Source organism: Polistes canadensis, unplaced genomic scaffold, assembly GCF_001313835.1.
Source record: "Polistes canadensis isolate GaletaPanama2010 unplaced genomic scaffold, ASM131383v1 scaffold_24, whole genome shotgun sequence".
NCBI classification, from domain to species: Eukaryota; Metazoa; Arthropoda; class Insecta; order Hymenoptera; family Vespidae; genus Polistes; species Polistes canadensis.
This window is the reverse complement of record NW_014569571.1, coordinates 363,863-380,881: the sequence shown is the minus strand read 5'-3', so window position 1 is coordinate 380,881 and position 17,019 is coordinate 363,863. Positions and strand designations below refer to the sequence as shown.

Sequence of the window (17,019 nt, the reverse complement as noted above, 5' to 3'; positions counted from 1 at the left end):
ATTTAATTGATATTTTTATATATATTTATCTTATTATTTATAAGAATACAAAAAATACACAGTATTATTACAAAATATAACGAACAAAAATAGTATTCATATGAATCATATGACACATACGTATAGTATTGTTTAATATCCAATTAATTTAAATCAAGAAGATCTTATTCAAGGATTATAAATGAGCAGTATGTTCTGCACCATTTTCATGCTCTAATGCAATTTCTAGCTGCATGCTGATATCCAAAGCAACAAAAGCTACAACAATTAATACTGGTAGACGAAATCTTGACTTCCATCCTAGTTTTAACATAAATATCAATGCACGATGGAGGATACCACCACTACCAAGATAAACTGCTGATGTCATTCTGCGTGTAACTTATATACATTTACAATGACTTAATTTGTCACAAGAAATTATTATTCGAACTTGAATGGCATTGTTAGATTATTTTCATAGATAAAAGTTTTTTAAAGCTTTTATGCATTTTAAAGCAATTTTTCTATTATTGATCAATTATTGAATTCCATATAATGATATATGCATCCATATTATTATTTATATTCATACAACCTGAAATAGTCCAAAACCACCATTTAAATGATTAATCAAAGTTCTTGTTGATCAATTGTTAATAAATTTTTTTTTATTATATCTGTAATTGTTGTTTGCGAATAATATCTGTGTATGTTTTGGTGTTTTCTATTCAATGTTTTTTAATGTAAGACGATGAAAACTATAACTGCAAACTGCAAGAATAAATACTTATATACCAAGATTTTAATACCAATAAATACAGAAAAGAATAAAAACCAAACAAGTTTTGAAGTGCTTACCTCTAAATACGAGTAATATGTCTTCTTAAAAGATCACTAAAGTATTAATGAAAAAACCAATGTAAAATGGTTGTATTTATGAATCTCCGGATTATTCCAAGAGTTATTTACTATTTTTATTTGTACTTTTCTTTTCTCTTTTTTCTTTTTTTTTACATGATAGTCGTAATCAGTGGTGGTAACTTAAAATATCTTCAGTAATATTTAAATTGCCAATTTGACGTATTAAAAAATAGTACTCTAGGATTAAAATTATCTAAATAATTTTTCTTATATATCTTTTTATGTAATATGTATTAAATGTATCAATTTTTTTACGTTTTATCAAGTAAAAATATGAAAAAAATCATATTCCATTTAATCATATTCAAATTTCAGCAATAAGAAAAATAGGAACTTTTGTAATTCTATGATTGGCTCCAAAAAATCTCTTTGATTCAAATAACATCGCAAGTAGTTGATAATCAATGATATTGCGTATTCCTGGTTTTAAATTTAATGAGAATTTGCATTTCTTTAAAACTGGTAACAAAAGGCTCAATTAGTAAGGATAAATGTTTATTCGGTTTGGTTGTAATATATTCATTTTTATAAATATATTAAATTAATTATGGATAATACAGAAGTAGTCAGGTCAGTTGATAATTATTCATATTTTCATTATTTTTAGGTTATAATTGCAAACTACAAAGATTTATTGTTTACTTTGATTTATGTGTGTTTCAGTACAAAAATGGAAAATGGAGGGAAGGAATTCGTCGCCAGACCATATCAAATAGATCTTTATGAAACAGCATTGAAATCTAACACTATTATTTATTTGCCGACTGGTACGGGAAAAACATTTATAGCAATGATGCTTCTTAAGAGATTAAGTACAGCTGTACAGAAGTATGTAATAATTATTTCTTTTTCTTTCTTTTGTGATTGATTTTATTCATTATCATTAGTTTGTTAATAACATACCAAAAATAAGCTTTTATATTCTTTTTTTAGACCTTATAGCGAAGGTGGTAAGAGAACAATATTTGCAGTTAATACAGTACCTTTAGTAGTGCAACAATCTGAATATATTGCAAGACATACAGGTTTATCATGTAAGGGATATTGTGGTGATATGAATGTCGATTATTGGACAAAAGAAATATGGTTAAAAGAATTGGAAGAACATCAAGTACATATATAATACTTATATATTTATATATATATATATATTTCTTTTTGTTTTTTGAGTAATGTTAATATAATTGCGAAATATTTATTAGGTTTTAGTAATGACATCTCAAATATTGGTAGATATTATTACTCACGGATACTTAAGTTTAAATAGAATTAATTTGATTATCTTTGACGAATGTCACAGAGCAGTAAATGATCATCCTATGCGACAAGTTATGCAGCAATTTGAACAATGTGATGCCAAAGAGCAACCTAGAATATTAGGATTGTCAGCAACTTTACTTAATTCTAACGTCAAATTGACTAATATTATAGATTCGATTAAGGTAATAATGAATAATAAGTTATGAGAGAATCTTACATCCTATAAATTATCAACATATCAACAACAACAAATTTTTAAAAAACATATAAAAGAAAATAAGTATAAACATGAATGCATCTGTGATACAAATCATTTTATATTACAGAATTTAGAAATAACATTTCATTCAAAAATAGCAACAGTAGGAAATATAAAGGGATATTCTACGAACCCGAAAGAAGTTTTTGTTTACTATGAAAAATATATTATTTCAGAAAGTTTGGACAAATTGATTAAAAAATTAGCAAATTTAAAAGAATCTTTAAACCTTTTGTCTTTACCATGTTCTAACTCCAATAAATCAAGTAAAGAGTTTAAAGCAAAACCAATAAATGTAAAACTTCAGTCTATTATCGAAGACATTATAGAACATGTGGAAATGACAGGTAATTATGGCCAATAATAGAAATAAATAATATATAATTAAAGTTAATTATTTATTATTTAAATACGTTTATTTCCAGGTATATATGGCGTTAATAAGTGTATTTTATTACATTTAATCCAATTAGAATTCAAAAAGAGGATCATTGAGGATGAAGTATGTATATTAAGAAGATTATATTATATTGATTTAGCAAGTATAAAATTAATGTGCTATTTCTTTCCAGGATACAATATTTATCTTTGATTATTTAATAACTGAATTATTTGCAATAAGAAAAATTTTTGATGATGAAATGAGAGTTTATACAGATCAATATAAAATAATCAAGTAAGCATATATTAAGACTTTTATTAACATATTTTTTTAAGTGTATATGTATATATATATGTATAAATATGATTTTGTAAATTACAGATTTGTATCAGATCAAGTCCTCAAACTTATCAGATTATTGAAACATTTCAATGACAATAAGTTACTCGATCAAAAATTCTGTTCCATTATTTTTGTAAAACGTAGATTTACCGCTAAAGTATTGTATCATATTTTAAAGGTAAGAAACGAAATTAAAAATAACATTCTTAGTTAATTCATTGAAAAAAAATATAACTGAAATTTTTCAATTTAAAATAAAATGTTTTTATCAAATTTATCTTTCAAAATATTTTATTTTGTTTTCTGAATCTAATAAATAATATTTTCTAATTTTATCTTTTAATATCTTTGTTTTAATTTGTTTATTTTTTAAATGTAAGTGCAGTGTTCAGGCTAAATTTCTGCAATATATTGCTTATATTATATAAATTTTACGACTGTTTTAATTGATCTTCTGTTATCATATTAAAATATCTGCCTGTAATTATACTTTTCTTTTGCTTATTTTTAGGATTTACACGCTACCGATGAAGAATATAAATTTTTGATTCCGGATTATGTGGTAGGGTTTAATAATGATCCTTTCAAAAATTCTAAAGAAGTTTTGTGTATTTCTAAGTGGAACAAAGAAGTTTTACAAAGGTTTGTCATTTACTTATATTATTTTGTATATATTATTTCTCTGATTACAAATTTTAACATTTAGTCAGAATATTATATTATATTATTATAATATTAATACATTATAACATTCTTACAGATTTAGAAATGGATTAAGTAATTGTGTCATAGCAACAGATGTTCTTGATGAAGGGATTGATATACCTATCTGCACACTTATAGTGCGTTTTGATATTCCAATAGATTTCCGATCTTATATGCAAAGTAAAGGACGCGCTCGTCATTCGTCAAGTCAATATGTTATTATGTTAGATAGAAATGATAATAGTTATATCAAGAAACACAAACTATTTAAAGATATTGATGCATCCTTAGAACAGGTATGTCATAATATAGTATTTTTTTATATAAATATTGTAATGCTTCCCGGAGAAGTAACACTCCCGCCCAAACTCAGATTACGAAAGATTAACAAAGAACTTTATTTATGGAACTCCAGTACCCGTTAAGGGTTTTTCTACAATTTTCCGTAAAATATCACGTCCGTTCTTTTCGAGTTCCTGTCAAGATCTCCCCGATCAACAACTCGTAGCCTGGAAACGGCCTTCACGTCCTTTTTCCAAGGACGGCTCAAAACAGGGTCGTAACAATATATATACTGGCCAACGGCCTTGCCTTGTTGAAAAAACTAGTTCCTATTCGATCACTAAAGTTAAATAATGATTGACACAGTTAGTATTTGAATAGGTAAATTTAGAACATTGTATACTGTTGACTTTAGAGAAAGACATCAAGGGTGTGGAAAAGTGTTGTTAAGATTATTCAAACCCATAAAAAGGAGAATAATAGTAATAACATGTATATATACATTACGACTGAAAGTTTGAATATACCTTTATTGGATTTGCATTACACACAGTTATATACTAGCTATAGGTTTCCATTTTATTAACATTCCTTTATTTTTAGATGCATTTTATATAACTTTACTTTTATCCAAATACATTGCATCCCTACTTTTAAGTAATAAGCTTTCACGGTCACTTATACTGTTTATGATATCACATGACAATACCTTAGGCGTTTAGCTTTGTTTTTGTTTACATGTATAAGATCTTTCACAAACTGAGGTCGTGATGTCTCAGTAGATTGTTTACCTCTACTACAATTAGATATAAATGAAACGATAAGAAATTAGTAGCTTTAATTAACATGTATTCAAAAATTTTGTCGGTTATCTATATAACCGTTTTATTATAATAAATAAAAATAATTATTCACATCATTGCATGCTTGCTGAACCTCACTAATGACTTTAGTTATCCGTTAAAATTAATTTACTTAATATTAGGATTATATTATTTGCTTTTGTATAAATTCCTCTCATCTAGTATATATGAAATTATTAATTTTATCCTAATTTTATTATATTCAGATTTTAGTAGGAAAATCGGATCTTCGGGAAAAACCTACTGAAAAGGAAATTGAGGAATATTTATATACTTACACAATCAATCCATATGTAATAAAAACTAAGGATGGCGTCGTCAAAAGTGTACTAACAGAGCAAGCTGCAATTTCTTTAGTAAATAAATATTGCAGTGTATTGTTGAAGTCGAAATTAGTATCCTTAGTTCCAATTTGGAAGTTGCATACAATTGAAGACAAGTACCAGGTATTCCCATTACATTAGTTTTATTAAACAAAGAAAAGGAAAAGAAGAATTCTAGTTAGATATTAACTATATTTTATTGGCATATATGTATAATACAATAAATTTCCTAGGTATCCCTTCAATTACCAATCATATCTACATTAAAAGACATAACATTTGGAGATATTATGTCTTCTATAGATGCAGCTAAAAGATCTGCTGCTTTTAAAACTTGTGTTAAATTGTATGAAATTGGTGAATTATCCGACAATTTATTGCCGACTGTGAACGAAATAATACACGATACAGATCATCTATTTCCAAATTGGATAGAGGAAAACTGTAACAACACAAGCGGTACTGCTAGAAAAAGAAGATCTTATGAAATTCATGTAATTATTCAACTACTACTATTATTATTTTTATTAATTTCATATTTCTTTGGACGTATGTATTATTATTAATACGCCGTCCAGCACTTCATAAGCTCCCTTCGTGATCCTCGCCACTGTCCCTTCATAGCCTGAAACAACTTCTCTAAATTTCGAATCCAAACTGGTCTTGGTTAATCCCACAGCTTAACTCGCTTCTTATTTATCCCAAACGAGCCTCCAAAACTGTAACACTTCTTAGAAACGGGTTAAAATAAGAACAAAAACTTTATTAGTGCTAATAACAACAATATAATAAGCATAGTCCCTTTTAGAAAATCCCTCGTACTCTTTACTAATATGTCCGCACGCCGCGGCTTCCCGTCTAGATTTCTCTGAAGTTCCTACCATGAACAAATGGGTCGTCTGGAAACAACCTTCTCGCCCTTCTTCGCAGGGCGACTCAAGCCGGCTCGCAACAATATATATCTAGTTTTATAATATAATTTATCTTAAATAAAATAAATAGTAACTTATAAAATATTATAAAAGTTAGATGAGAGAAGAAGTGTTAATAAAAAATTTATTTTTTTTATAGCATCCAGAGTCGTTATTTGGTGCATATCCTTCAGCAGGAACTGAATTATATCTTCATATTCTCAATTTTAGTCCAGCGTATTCAGTACCACAAGATAATAGAAATTTAATATTTTATAATTTATTAAACGATCCAGCAGGATTTGGAATACTTTCAACGAAATCAATTCCAAAGGTAAATAAATATTCTTTTCCTTCTTTTTATTACGACTTCGTCCTGTTATAATAGCTTTTTTATTGCTATTTCTGGGAGCGATTTATTGTTTTTACCGAGGGTAGGTTGCTAGCCTCACCCTCGAACCCTCTCCTTTTGTCTGGGTTTGGGACCAGCTCTAGATGTTAAATAGGCGGAGTCTTTGTGTCAATGGTACACGGTATTACCAAGCGGTTCACCTATCCAAGTACTAACCGTGCTTGACTTAGTGATCGAACGGGAATTAGTGCTTTCAGCGCGGCATGGTTGTTGACTAAATAAATATTCAAAGCTAATAAATATACTATATTTATAAAGATTTGTATATATGTGTAAATTTAAAAAATCTTATTTATTTTGTATTCATTAGATTCCATCATTTCCTATCTTCATGAATGTTGGAGAGCTAAATGTTAATACTAAAGTTGATTATGCAAGATTAGTTTTAACTGATGAACAGATTGAGGAATTAAAAACTTTTCATACCACAATATTTAGTAAAATTGTACTTGCAATTAAAGAATTCATGACATTTGATATTGATAATCTTGATAATTGTTTTCTTATTGTACCAAGTAAGTAACAAATATACCTTCTCTTTTTTTGCATAATTTAACCCATAGAAAATATTGTATTTATTACTAAACTTCTTTTTTTTTACAGCTGATAATGAAAACAAAATAAATTGGAGTGTTGTTAAGAAATACAAATCTATCAATTATACTAAATGTCTTGCATCGTTAAAACCTTCCGATTACGAGTTAGCATTGATTGTTCCTAATTATAGAACATATCCAAATGTATATATCGTCACACAAGTATGTGATGACCTTGTACCCAATTCATGTTTTCCGGGTTGTGATTTTTATACTTATGTTGAATATTATGAGGAGAAACATGAGTTGAAAATACAAGACTTAAACCAATCAATGTTAGAAGTAAAATCAATTTCAAACAAAATTAATTGTATAAAACCAAGGTATGTATAATTACTATGCATGAAAAGAGAGAATAGAAAATTTGTTAAATTTATATAATGATGGATATAATATACATTTTCGTACATTTTTACAGATCTATGAAATCTGGTTTAAGTAAACGAAAACGTGCAGATGCACTTGAAGATTATGATGAACATTTAGTACCAGAACTGTGTTCTAAAATTGAATATCCTGCATTGTATTGGCTTAAAGCAACCACATTACCATCGGTTCTTCATAGAATTTCACAATTTTTAATTGCATTAGATTTAAGAGAGATTATTGTTCAAGAGGCAAAGCTGGGTATTTCAATACATGATCTTAAATCTCATGATTGGCCTCCTTTGATTATAGATGCACAAGAATCTCCAACTAAATCAGAACAGGTGTTAGAAAGTGCATTAGATGAAGTTATAGAAACTGAACAGCCAGTACCAGATTTGAATGGACCTGAAATTGATGGTATTCTATGATTTTTAAAATTATTTAACAATATATAAGATATGTATATGTTTTAAGACATACTTTATTGTATATAGTTCTAAATACCGATGCAAGTCTGTATCCTTGGTCAAAAGAACAAGAACCATCAGATTTAGAGAGAAATGCTGATCAAATACAATTAATCGATATCCAATATTACCATAATTTTATGTATGCTCCCACACTAGAGGTAAAATCATATATATATATATATACACACACAAGATAATTACAAATGATTCATCGGGCTGCATTAGGATTGCCTTAAGATTACGTCTGGGGTCTTCTTTTTTTCATGTCATTCCGTTTTTTATTAGTAATATTTAATAAAATACAATTTTTAAATTTTGATGAATCATTTTAACTGTCTTGTGTATATATATGTATTATATATTAAATTTTTTTATTTGTAATTATTATAGGAATCTGCAGAACGTAAATTCAAAATAATTAGTTATTCAAGTAAACCTGATGTATCAGTTCCAACTTTAAAAATACTAGATAAAAATTATAATAATATAGGACCAGACCCAGTACTAATAATACAGGTAAATAAAATATTAAATTCCAATTTATATATGTTACCGTGAAAGACCGAAGTTGAAAAATGTCAAGATTTACTACATAGTCGTTTGTCACACATATCAAATACATCGGTGAAAGACTGAATATTTGGATTTATTTCTATACATTAATATTTCGGACATACACCAAGAGACCATGTGAATCCTGATATTCTCCATTTTTGGTCTTGTACGGTAACATATATATTCCATAAAATTGTTGTAACAATAATAATAATAATGATAATAGTATAACTTTTTATTATTTTTTCAGGCGCTTACAACTGCCGGAAATGATGTATTTGATTTGGAAAGATTAGAAACTTTAGGAGATTCTTATTTAAAATTTATTTCATCTTTATATTTATATACCCACTATCCAACTTATAATGAAGGTCGTTTGACTGCACTTAAAGGAAAGATAATTGGAAACCGTAACTTATATTATTGTGGAACAAAAAAGTCCATCCCAGGATACATGAAAGTTGACGACTTTATACCACTGAGCACGTTTATCCCTCCGGCTTATACAGCATTTCGTCCTTTACAAAAAATTTTATTAGATAACAAGGTTTTGATTTCTTTCTTTTCTTTTAATTATATATATATATTTTATTAATTAATATTATACTTTTGTTTTCTCTATCTTATTTATTTTAAAAATGAATTGGGCACTACTTTTCTATAAAAGGTATCACCGAATGTGTTGTACGACATTGAAATACCCGAAGTAGAAAGATTCTCTGGATATATAAGCGGAGATACAAAAAATAATATGCAAGCAAAAGTTTTGAATTCGATTGATGCAGACACTCAAACAGGTATTGAGTATTTCTTAGGTATGCAAGTAATTTCAGATAAATCTATTGCAGATTGCGTAGAAGCATTAATAAGCGTGTATCTAAAGGTAAGATTATTTTACTATTTAATATTATTGCATTGTTGTTTTTATTATTATTAATAATATTTTTTATACTATTATTATTTACTTAAACAGAGTATGGGATTGGTAGGAGCTGTTAAATTAATGATTTGGCTTAATATTTTGCCTTCCAATACTGATATTCACTCATTATTATATAGTGTTTCACAAAAGCCAGAAATTGGTTTAGTAGATCCAAATCTATATATGCCATGGGCTGACAAACTAGAAACCAATATGGGTTATAAGTTTCAAAACAGAGCATATTTGTTACAGGTAATTTAAGACGCTAATAATCTATTTATCTTTCTTTCTCTCTATCTCTCTCTATCTCCCTTTCCAAACAGTAATAATAATTTTTAAATATATTAACAATTATAATTTTATATGTTATAGTCAAATATTGATAAAATATATTTATATTTTTATAGGCCTTCACACATCCATCTTTCACAGAAAATAATGTAACAGAAGGTTATCAAAGATTAGAATTTTTAGGTGATGCTATTATTGGTAAGAATGAGGAAATTTATATAAATTTATTATGAATATGTGTATATTTGTATCTTTCATATATATTTATTATTTTATTCTAAAGCATAATTATTTTTCTCATTTCATTTCAGATTTCTTAATTACTGCTTACATTCATCAAAATTGGGAATCATTAAATCCTGGCCATGTTACAGATCTGAGATCTGCACTTGTAAATAATATTACATTTGCATGCTTAGCTGTAAAGTACGGTTTGCATACATCTCTTTTGGCCTACGCTCCGCAATTAAATGATGTTATTGATCGATTCGTTAAATTTCAAGAAGAAGGAAATCACACGGTTAATAACGAGGTAAATTAATCATATCTCTTAATCTACATACCGATATGGATAATATAAAAATATAATTTCTCTCTTCTTCTGTTTTATTATATATTTTTATTTGAAAATTCCTTAAACTCGTAGAATAATTTATAAAATTTTGATGAATTATTTTCTTACAGAATCTCTGGATCTTACTTAAAGAAGACGAATGTAATATGGCTGAATATGTTGATGTCCCTAAAGTTTTAAGCGATATATTTGAATCTTTCATAGCAGCTATTTATATGGATACTGGCAAAGATATTAAAAAAGTCTGGGAAATTTTATATGCTCTTATGCACAAAGAAATTGGTACGTTTCTGAGAACCGTTTTCATTATCCAGTAACTAGTATTTTTTCTTTATTTTTTTTAAGTTGACTTTTTTTTATAATATTATGAGCGCATATGATTCCTATTAACCAAAAGAATTTTATATATTTTTACAGATACCTTTAGTCAAAATATTCCAAAGCAACCTGTACGTTTAATCTATGAGAAGCTAGGATCAAATGCTAAGTTTTTGTAAATTTCATTTTAGGATGGAACTTTATTTTTCTTTTTTATGAATAGTATAAAATAGTTTTTAATTTTAAAATTATTTTTTCTAGCTCCGCTACTATAGTAGAAGGTACAAATACTATTATGGTACCTTTAGAAATAATAACCAAAAGGGTAACAAAAATTTTTCATGGATTTGGTGCCAATAAAAAGCAAGCTAAATGTGCAGCAGCAAAACAGGCTTTGAAGTATTTACGTTGTAGAAATGAATAGCTATAAAAATAAAATATATGTTTATATATATTATTATCTGGTAATTGGACAAAACAATAAATTCTATTACGTATGGTAATTATTTCGATGCATTTTTTAAAAATTAGTATTTATTTGTAAAGTAATCATACATCTGTTATTTTTTTAAATAGTTTCCATTATTTTCAAAGACTTTGACCCATCTTTCAGACAACTGTCGAATTCCTTGATGAAAAAAGATGAAGATTTTTTTGCAATGAATTTAATAACAATGCTTAATAACCCTAATTTAAATAAATATATACTTTAAACTGCTTAAAATTATATATAACATTTATACTCTTTATTTATATATATACATACTTATACTCATAAATTTTATTATTAATAAATTTTAATACACGATTATATATTTAAACAGAGTAAACTTATATAAATGCTTAGTTATATTTACATTCAATTTAATTTTCATCTTTCCTTTTTTTCAAAGACGGTCGATCAAAAACTTGTTTCATTCCAGCAGCTTGATTATTATGAAACTTAAGATTTTGGGCAGTTTCTGATATCCAAGGTGAATCAAATTGGGTAGTATCTTGATCAACTAAATGAGTATATTTAGTTCTACCACTACGACCAAAGTTTTTAACTTGCATTACTTTTGGTAATATTGTTTTATCAAAGTGATCTTCCAAAGTAGCACCGGAGAAGTCTCTTTTAAATATGTTATCATCTTTGTCTAAGTAGAAGGCACCACGATGATAATATTTCTGTAAAAATTTATATTTTCCTTTAGCAGCTTTGTTAGTTATTACTTTTGGATTTAATCGAGCTTCTTGTCTACGCTCTTCCTCCGTCATATTACGTATTCGTTCAATTTCTAATCTTTCCTTTTCAATTTGTTCCCTTTCTTCTCTATCTCGTTTAATTCTTTTCAATTCTCTTAATTTCCAAGCTTCGTATTCGACTTCATCGTTTTCATCATCTGTACAAACGTCCTCGAGCTTTCCCTCTTGCTCGTTGTTAGTTTTGTTTACTTGTGTCTCTTTTCTAATAGCTTCTTCTACCATACGGAAAGTTTGCCTTTTCCTTTCTTCAGCTAATTTTTTTGCTTCTATTTCAGCTTGTTTCTGTTTCATAGCTTCTTTTTCTTTTTCCATAACAGTAATTCTATCCTTTTTTCTAACAAAAACTGGCTTAAGTCTTGGGCCAGTTTCTTCTTCCGAATCTGTGTATTCCTCATATTCGGAGCTTTCTTCGGTACTGTCGCCAGATCTTTCATCTTCTTCTCCATGTAACAATTCTTCTTCTGTCTCTTTTTTCGATAATACTCGTTGTTTCAAGGCTTCGCGTCTTCGCTCTATCTCCGAGTCTGATAATTCTTCATCTTCTGAAGAGTCTGAACTTTCTAATTTGATCCTTTCACGTGATCTTTCTGGTTCTACCTCAATTAATTCTGGTTCATGGATATGTCTTTGTCTTTCAATATTAGATTCCACAGTTGAATCTCTTTGTCTTTCTAATCGTGTTAATCTCCTTAAGCGTGGATCATCTTCGTCTCTTATTTTAACTGCTTGAGCGGTATGTGGAATATCAGTAATGGTTTCATTATCATCATAATTTTTGTGAACACGCTTTTCTAGAAAATCTTCATCTTCTGATTCTTCTTCTGAACTAGCCACTGGAGCATAATCAGGACGCTTACCAGATACATAACGATGAACTTTTACTTTTTTCATAGAAAGTTCACCTATAAAAATAGAAAAGAATACATTTAATAGAAATATAAAGTATTAATCAAAGACTAATTACTTAACATATAATTTTATAATATATATATATATTTTTTTGTTAAAAATCTTTTGAAAAATATTATATCATTATAACGAACCTTTATCATTTTTTACTGGTACAGCACCCGCTGTACTTTGTATTCCCATAGGTGCGGGTGCTAAAGAATTATTGGTTACAAAATAATCCATCATCATTTTGACGTTATTGTTGAAATTACAATTATTAAATTCTCTTTTTTCTCCACTTTTTTTCTTCGTAAAATTAAAACCACTACGACACAAGCTTTGACTAACTATAATTAATTACAATTCATACGAAAGGAAAACTAGGGTTTACAATATTAAAATTTAGATGGCAATGTGTACCATAAACTTGTGGCCGTCACGCCAAAGCTTGGCGCCTCCGGTACTCTTACCGTCACGCCTCTAGTGGTGAAACTAAAGAACTAAAAAAACACCACGTTGATGAACAACCGCTACTATTCGCTCTTCCGTTCCAACCACCGAGTGAGACACACGCGTACTCACGAGCAGCAAACAAAGACGTGAAACTAGTCACTACTTCCTTTTTCCTCTTTAAGATTTTGTTAAGTTTATTACATATTTTGTACAGGTCCTTTTTGATACGTTTATAATAAAATATTCATATAATATTTTTCCCCAGTGAATTAATTATTTTTGAATATTATTGAACACGCTACAAACTTGTGGGGAATATCCCACATTTCGGCGCTTCCTCATGAACGTGTAAAGGCGCTTCACACTCGCCGTCCGACAAACAGCTAATGAGAATGCTTCACACTCGCCGTCTGACAAGCGACCAATGAGAACACTGCATACGCAACATCCGACATAACATAAATAATTTTCTATTTAATTATTTTTTCTAATCTTCTCTTTTTCTTCGCGACAATCCTGAATTTGTGTTGGCAACTATGATTGTTAGAAACAAAGTTAACTACCATAAATTGAGTTAAGAACAATTTTGTTTTCTTAAATTTGTGCATTGTTTTTATTTACAACAATTTACAAGTACTTTTTTTTCAAATGGCAGATAAAGTATGTTTGATGAAATGATTTAAATTCGCTTGATCATTTTTTTGTGCGTGAAACATATTTGATTTTTATTCTTGTATATTGTAGATTTAAAACTCAAAAAATATTTTAACATACTTTTTTTCAGGAAGAATTACAAATGTTACAAAAAACGTACAATGATTTACAGGACTATTATTCTCTTTTGAGGCTAGTAAGAAATGATATAGAAAAAATGATAAGCAACTTCTCGTGTGCACCTGGTAAAAAATTTATAACATTATTTTAATTAATATTAGTAAATAGAAAACTTGAATTAAACTATTAGTAAGAAATATTTGGTTTATTATTTGTATTCGTATATAATACATAAAAAAAATAGTAATATTTAAATAATAAATATATTCATTATTTAATATAATATATAGAGTATTTTGAATATGTGTGTCCTACTTCAGGAGTGGACAGAAGATACAAAACAATGACAAAAATTCGTACAAACATGTCTCCTCTTATTTGAATTTGTTTCAAAGTTATAGCTACTTTTATATTTCAATAATTTGCAACAATTTATTTTCATAGAAGGTTCTCAAAAAGATTTGAATTGTATACACACAGTCGTCGTCTCATCGAATTCCATAGCTCTGTTAACAGTCTTCTTGTATATGTGCTGCAAGTTTTTTAATGCTGACAATGGGTGTCGAATACAAAATTGTTTTTAAATGAGCTCAGAAATAAAAATCGAATTATGCACATGTAACTTCCAACGTGCACAGCAAATAGAAAATAATGAAGTACCTCTAGTTTGATAACCAAGCAGTATTGAAATTAAACTGATTAAACCAAGATGACTAAATTTAATTAACTGAATGTATGACATTGACAAAGACAAGAAATATCCTCTAGCTATAACTTTGAAACAATCTCAAATAGGATACATATTTATATGAACTTTTTTACTTCCAAAGTGGCTTCCACATATTAAAAAACACCTAGTATATATACAATTTCATTTAATAAATGATTTTATTACTAATAGAACAAAAGACTATTGAAATATTTGTAAAAAATAAATAACATTTCTTTTTTTATCATCTTGACGCAAAGATAGATAAATTTAACAAGCTTGATCAATTAAATTTTAAATAACTTTACAAACTATATATTTTGTTTGGAAAAACTTTAGGTATGTTTTAAAATGAATAATACAAAAATATGTCCAATTAATTAAAAACAATGTATTGTTTCAGATTTTTTCCCAATACAAAAAGACGTTAAAGCTGGAGTTATTAAAAAAAGGAAAAAAATTCCAAAATAGCGTAATAAACCATATTAAAAATATCGAATACGATAAAATAATCATATATTTTTATTCATTTTTGGAGAAAGATGTAATAATACTACTGATCTTTGTAAATTGTCGTTTCTCTTAAAAATTTTTTTCATTAATATTTTTTATTCCCCTTTTTGACAAAGTATTAAAAAATCATAAACCTAAAATTAAATGTAAAAATGATCTCCAAGTGTTTCTCATATTACTTTCGAAATATTATTAGCTGTTTTAATAAATTTTACATTTTACAAAATACTTCCAATATACAATTAAATATTAGCAAGAGAAATATTAAATTGCAATGTTATAACAGATCTAAAGAGAACAAAATAAATGAAGAACGCAAACAAAATAATATTATGCGTCCCTCACAATCTTATGAATATAATATTTTTGGTAATCGTATGGTCGACTTAAATGTTTGTATTATTGGTGGAGGTTTGTCTTCTATTTATACAACAGTTCTTTTGAAACAATCTCGTTTTATAAAAGATATACATTTAGTTGATTTAAGTGGAAAATTAGCTGGTACCATTTTGGATGCAAACCATATTGATACTACCATTCGTATAAAGTATTTTACTAAAAAATTAATCAGTAAAGCCTTGGTAAAAGTACGTTATTATAATTATGAAATATTATAAATATAATAATAATGAAATATAGAAAAATCAATTATAATTTATTTTTAGACAAATATTGTTGCACTTATGGATGAGACGGATTTTAATATCGACAAAGATCCATATGTTCAACTTAATAAGTGCTCAAAATATATTCATCAAATAGTGGAGCATATAATCGCAATTTGCCCTACAGCACTTGTAGTAGTTTTTACAAAACCTGTAACAGCAACGTTATCGATGGTATCAGAAATTTATAAACATGCAGGCAAATGGGATCCAAATAGATTGATTGGTTCAGTTTCTACAGAAATAATGCGAATCGAAACGATAACTGGGAATATATTAGATTTGAATCCTGCATTTATAACAATTCCAATAGCTGGAGGAGCTGATTTAAATACTATTGTTCCACTTTTATCGTGCACCAAGCCTATCAATGAATTTACAAGTGTACGAGTATAAAATATCTTGTAATATTTTAAAACTTTTTCTTTTTTTCCTTTCGTGTAATAGTAAAATATAAATAATCATATATTAATTGTTTAGGATCAAAGTAATGCATTGATAGAATTATTTCAAGCAACCAAACAAGATCAAATTAATTTTAAAGTGAATAATTTAGCTCTCTTAGATGGATTAGCTGCAGCAAAGTTAATCTTGACTCTTGCCGGTGGTTTAAACGATTTCGATAATGTTTATGCATGTGCATTTGTACGTTCAAATGTATTGCCAGTATGTCGTTTCTTTACATCTCAATTACAATTTGGGATGGGAGGAATAAAGAAAAATTTTGGTTTACCAAAAGTTTCATCTTTGGAAGTTAGTATGATCGAAAGAGCAATTCCAATTATTAATGAGTACATAGAAATGGGAATGAAGGCTTCTAATTGTAAATAAAAAAAATCACATTTAAAATTTTTATTTATTTATTATTAATATTTTACAGATAATTTCTATTGTTATTCAAGGTTTCTAAATTTAAAAAGTATTATCTTTCACCATATTAATATTAATCAAATATTAAAAAGATTATTTTAATATTATATGTATATATATATATATATATATATAACTTTCAGTCATTCAAATTTCGTG

At 27.5% G+C, this 17,019-nt stretch overlaps 3 protein-coding genes across 5 annotated transcripts; 2 read left to right on the top strand and 1 right to left on the bottom strand.

Moving 5' to 3' along the window:
• The first annotated feature begins 1,299 nt into the window (after positions 1-1,299).
• On the top strand, positions 1,300-11,235 carry LOC106783690 (endoribonuclease Dicer). Its single transcript, XM_014742462.1, has 26 exons — positions 1,300-1,473; positions 1,567-1,731; positions 1,837-2,014; positions 2,106-2,345; positions 2,490-2,769; positions 2,848-2,924; positions 2,995-3,098; positions 3,186-3,324; positions 3,658-3,788; positions 3,907-4,147; positions 5,203-5,442; positions 5,553-5,813; positions 6,391-6,564; positions 6,953-7,157; positions 7,246-7,561; positions 7,657-8,024; positions 8,102-8,235; positions 8,468-8,593; positions 8,883-9,179; positions 9,300-9,515; positions 9,606-9,806; positions 9,962-10,043; positions 10,157-10,377; positions 10,530-10,701; positions 10,837-10,912; positions 10,999-11,235. Exons 1-26 carry the CDS (start codon positions 1,451-1,453, stop codon positions 11,159-11,161), a joined length of 4,830 nt encoding a protein of 1,609 aa, XP_014597948.1. The 5' UTR covers positions 1,300-1,450; the 3' UTR covers positions 11,162-11,235.
• Positions 11,236-11,461: 226 nt separating this feature from the next.
• LOC106783692 (microfibrillar-associated protein 1) lies at positions 11,462-13,326 on the bottom strand. Its single transcript, XM_014742463.1, has 2 exons — positions 13,029-13,326; positions 11,462-12,887 (listed from the first exon to the last, which is right to left on the bottom strand). The coding sequence occupies exons 1-2, from the start codon at positions 13,123-13,125 to the stop codon at positions 11,602-11,604; spliced, it is 1,383 nt and encodes a 460-aa protein (XP_014597949.1). The 5' UTR covers positions 13,126-13,326; the 3' UTR covers positions 11,462-11,601.
• A 438-nt stretch (positions 13,327-13,764) lies between these two features.
• LOC106783717 (malate dehydrogenase-like) lies at positions 13,765-16,849 on the top strand. 3 transcript variants are annotated; one of them, XM_014742505.1, is made up of 5 exons: positions 13,765-14,032; positions 14,114-14,228; positions 15,216-15,912; positions 15,991-16,374; positions 16,471-16,849. In XM_014742505.1, exons 3-5 carry the CDS (start codon positions 15,478-15,480, stop codon positions 16,819-16,821), a joined length of 1,170 nt encoding a protein of 389 aa, XP_014597991.1. In that variant the 5' UTR covers positions 13,765-14,032; positions 14,114-14,228; positions 15,216-15,477; the 3' UTR covers positions 16,822-16,849. The 3 variants fall into 3 exon arrangements, with proteins under 3 accessions (XP_014597991.1, XP_014597992.1, XP_014597993.1); XM_014742506.1 differs by having other exon boundaries at positions 13,773-13,989; XM_014742507.1 differs by having other exon boundaries at positions 13,779-13,902.
• Positions 16,850-17,019: the final 170 nt, after the last annotated feature.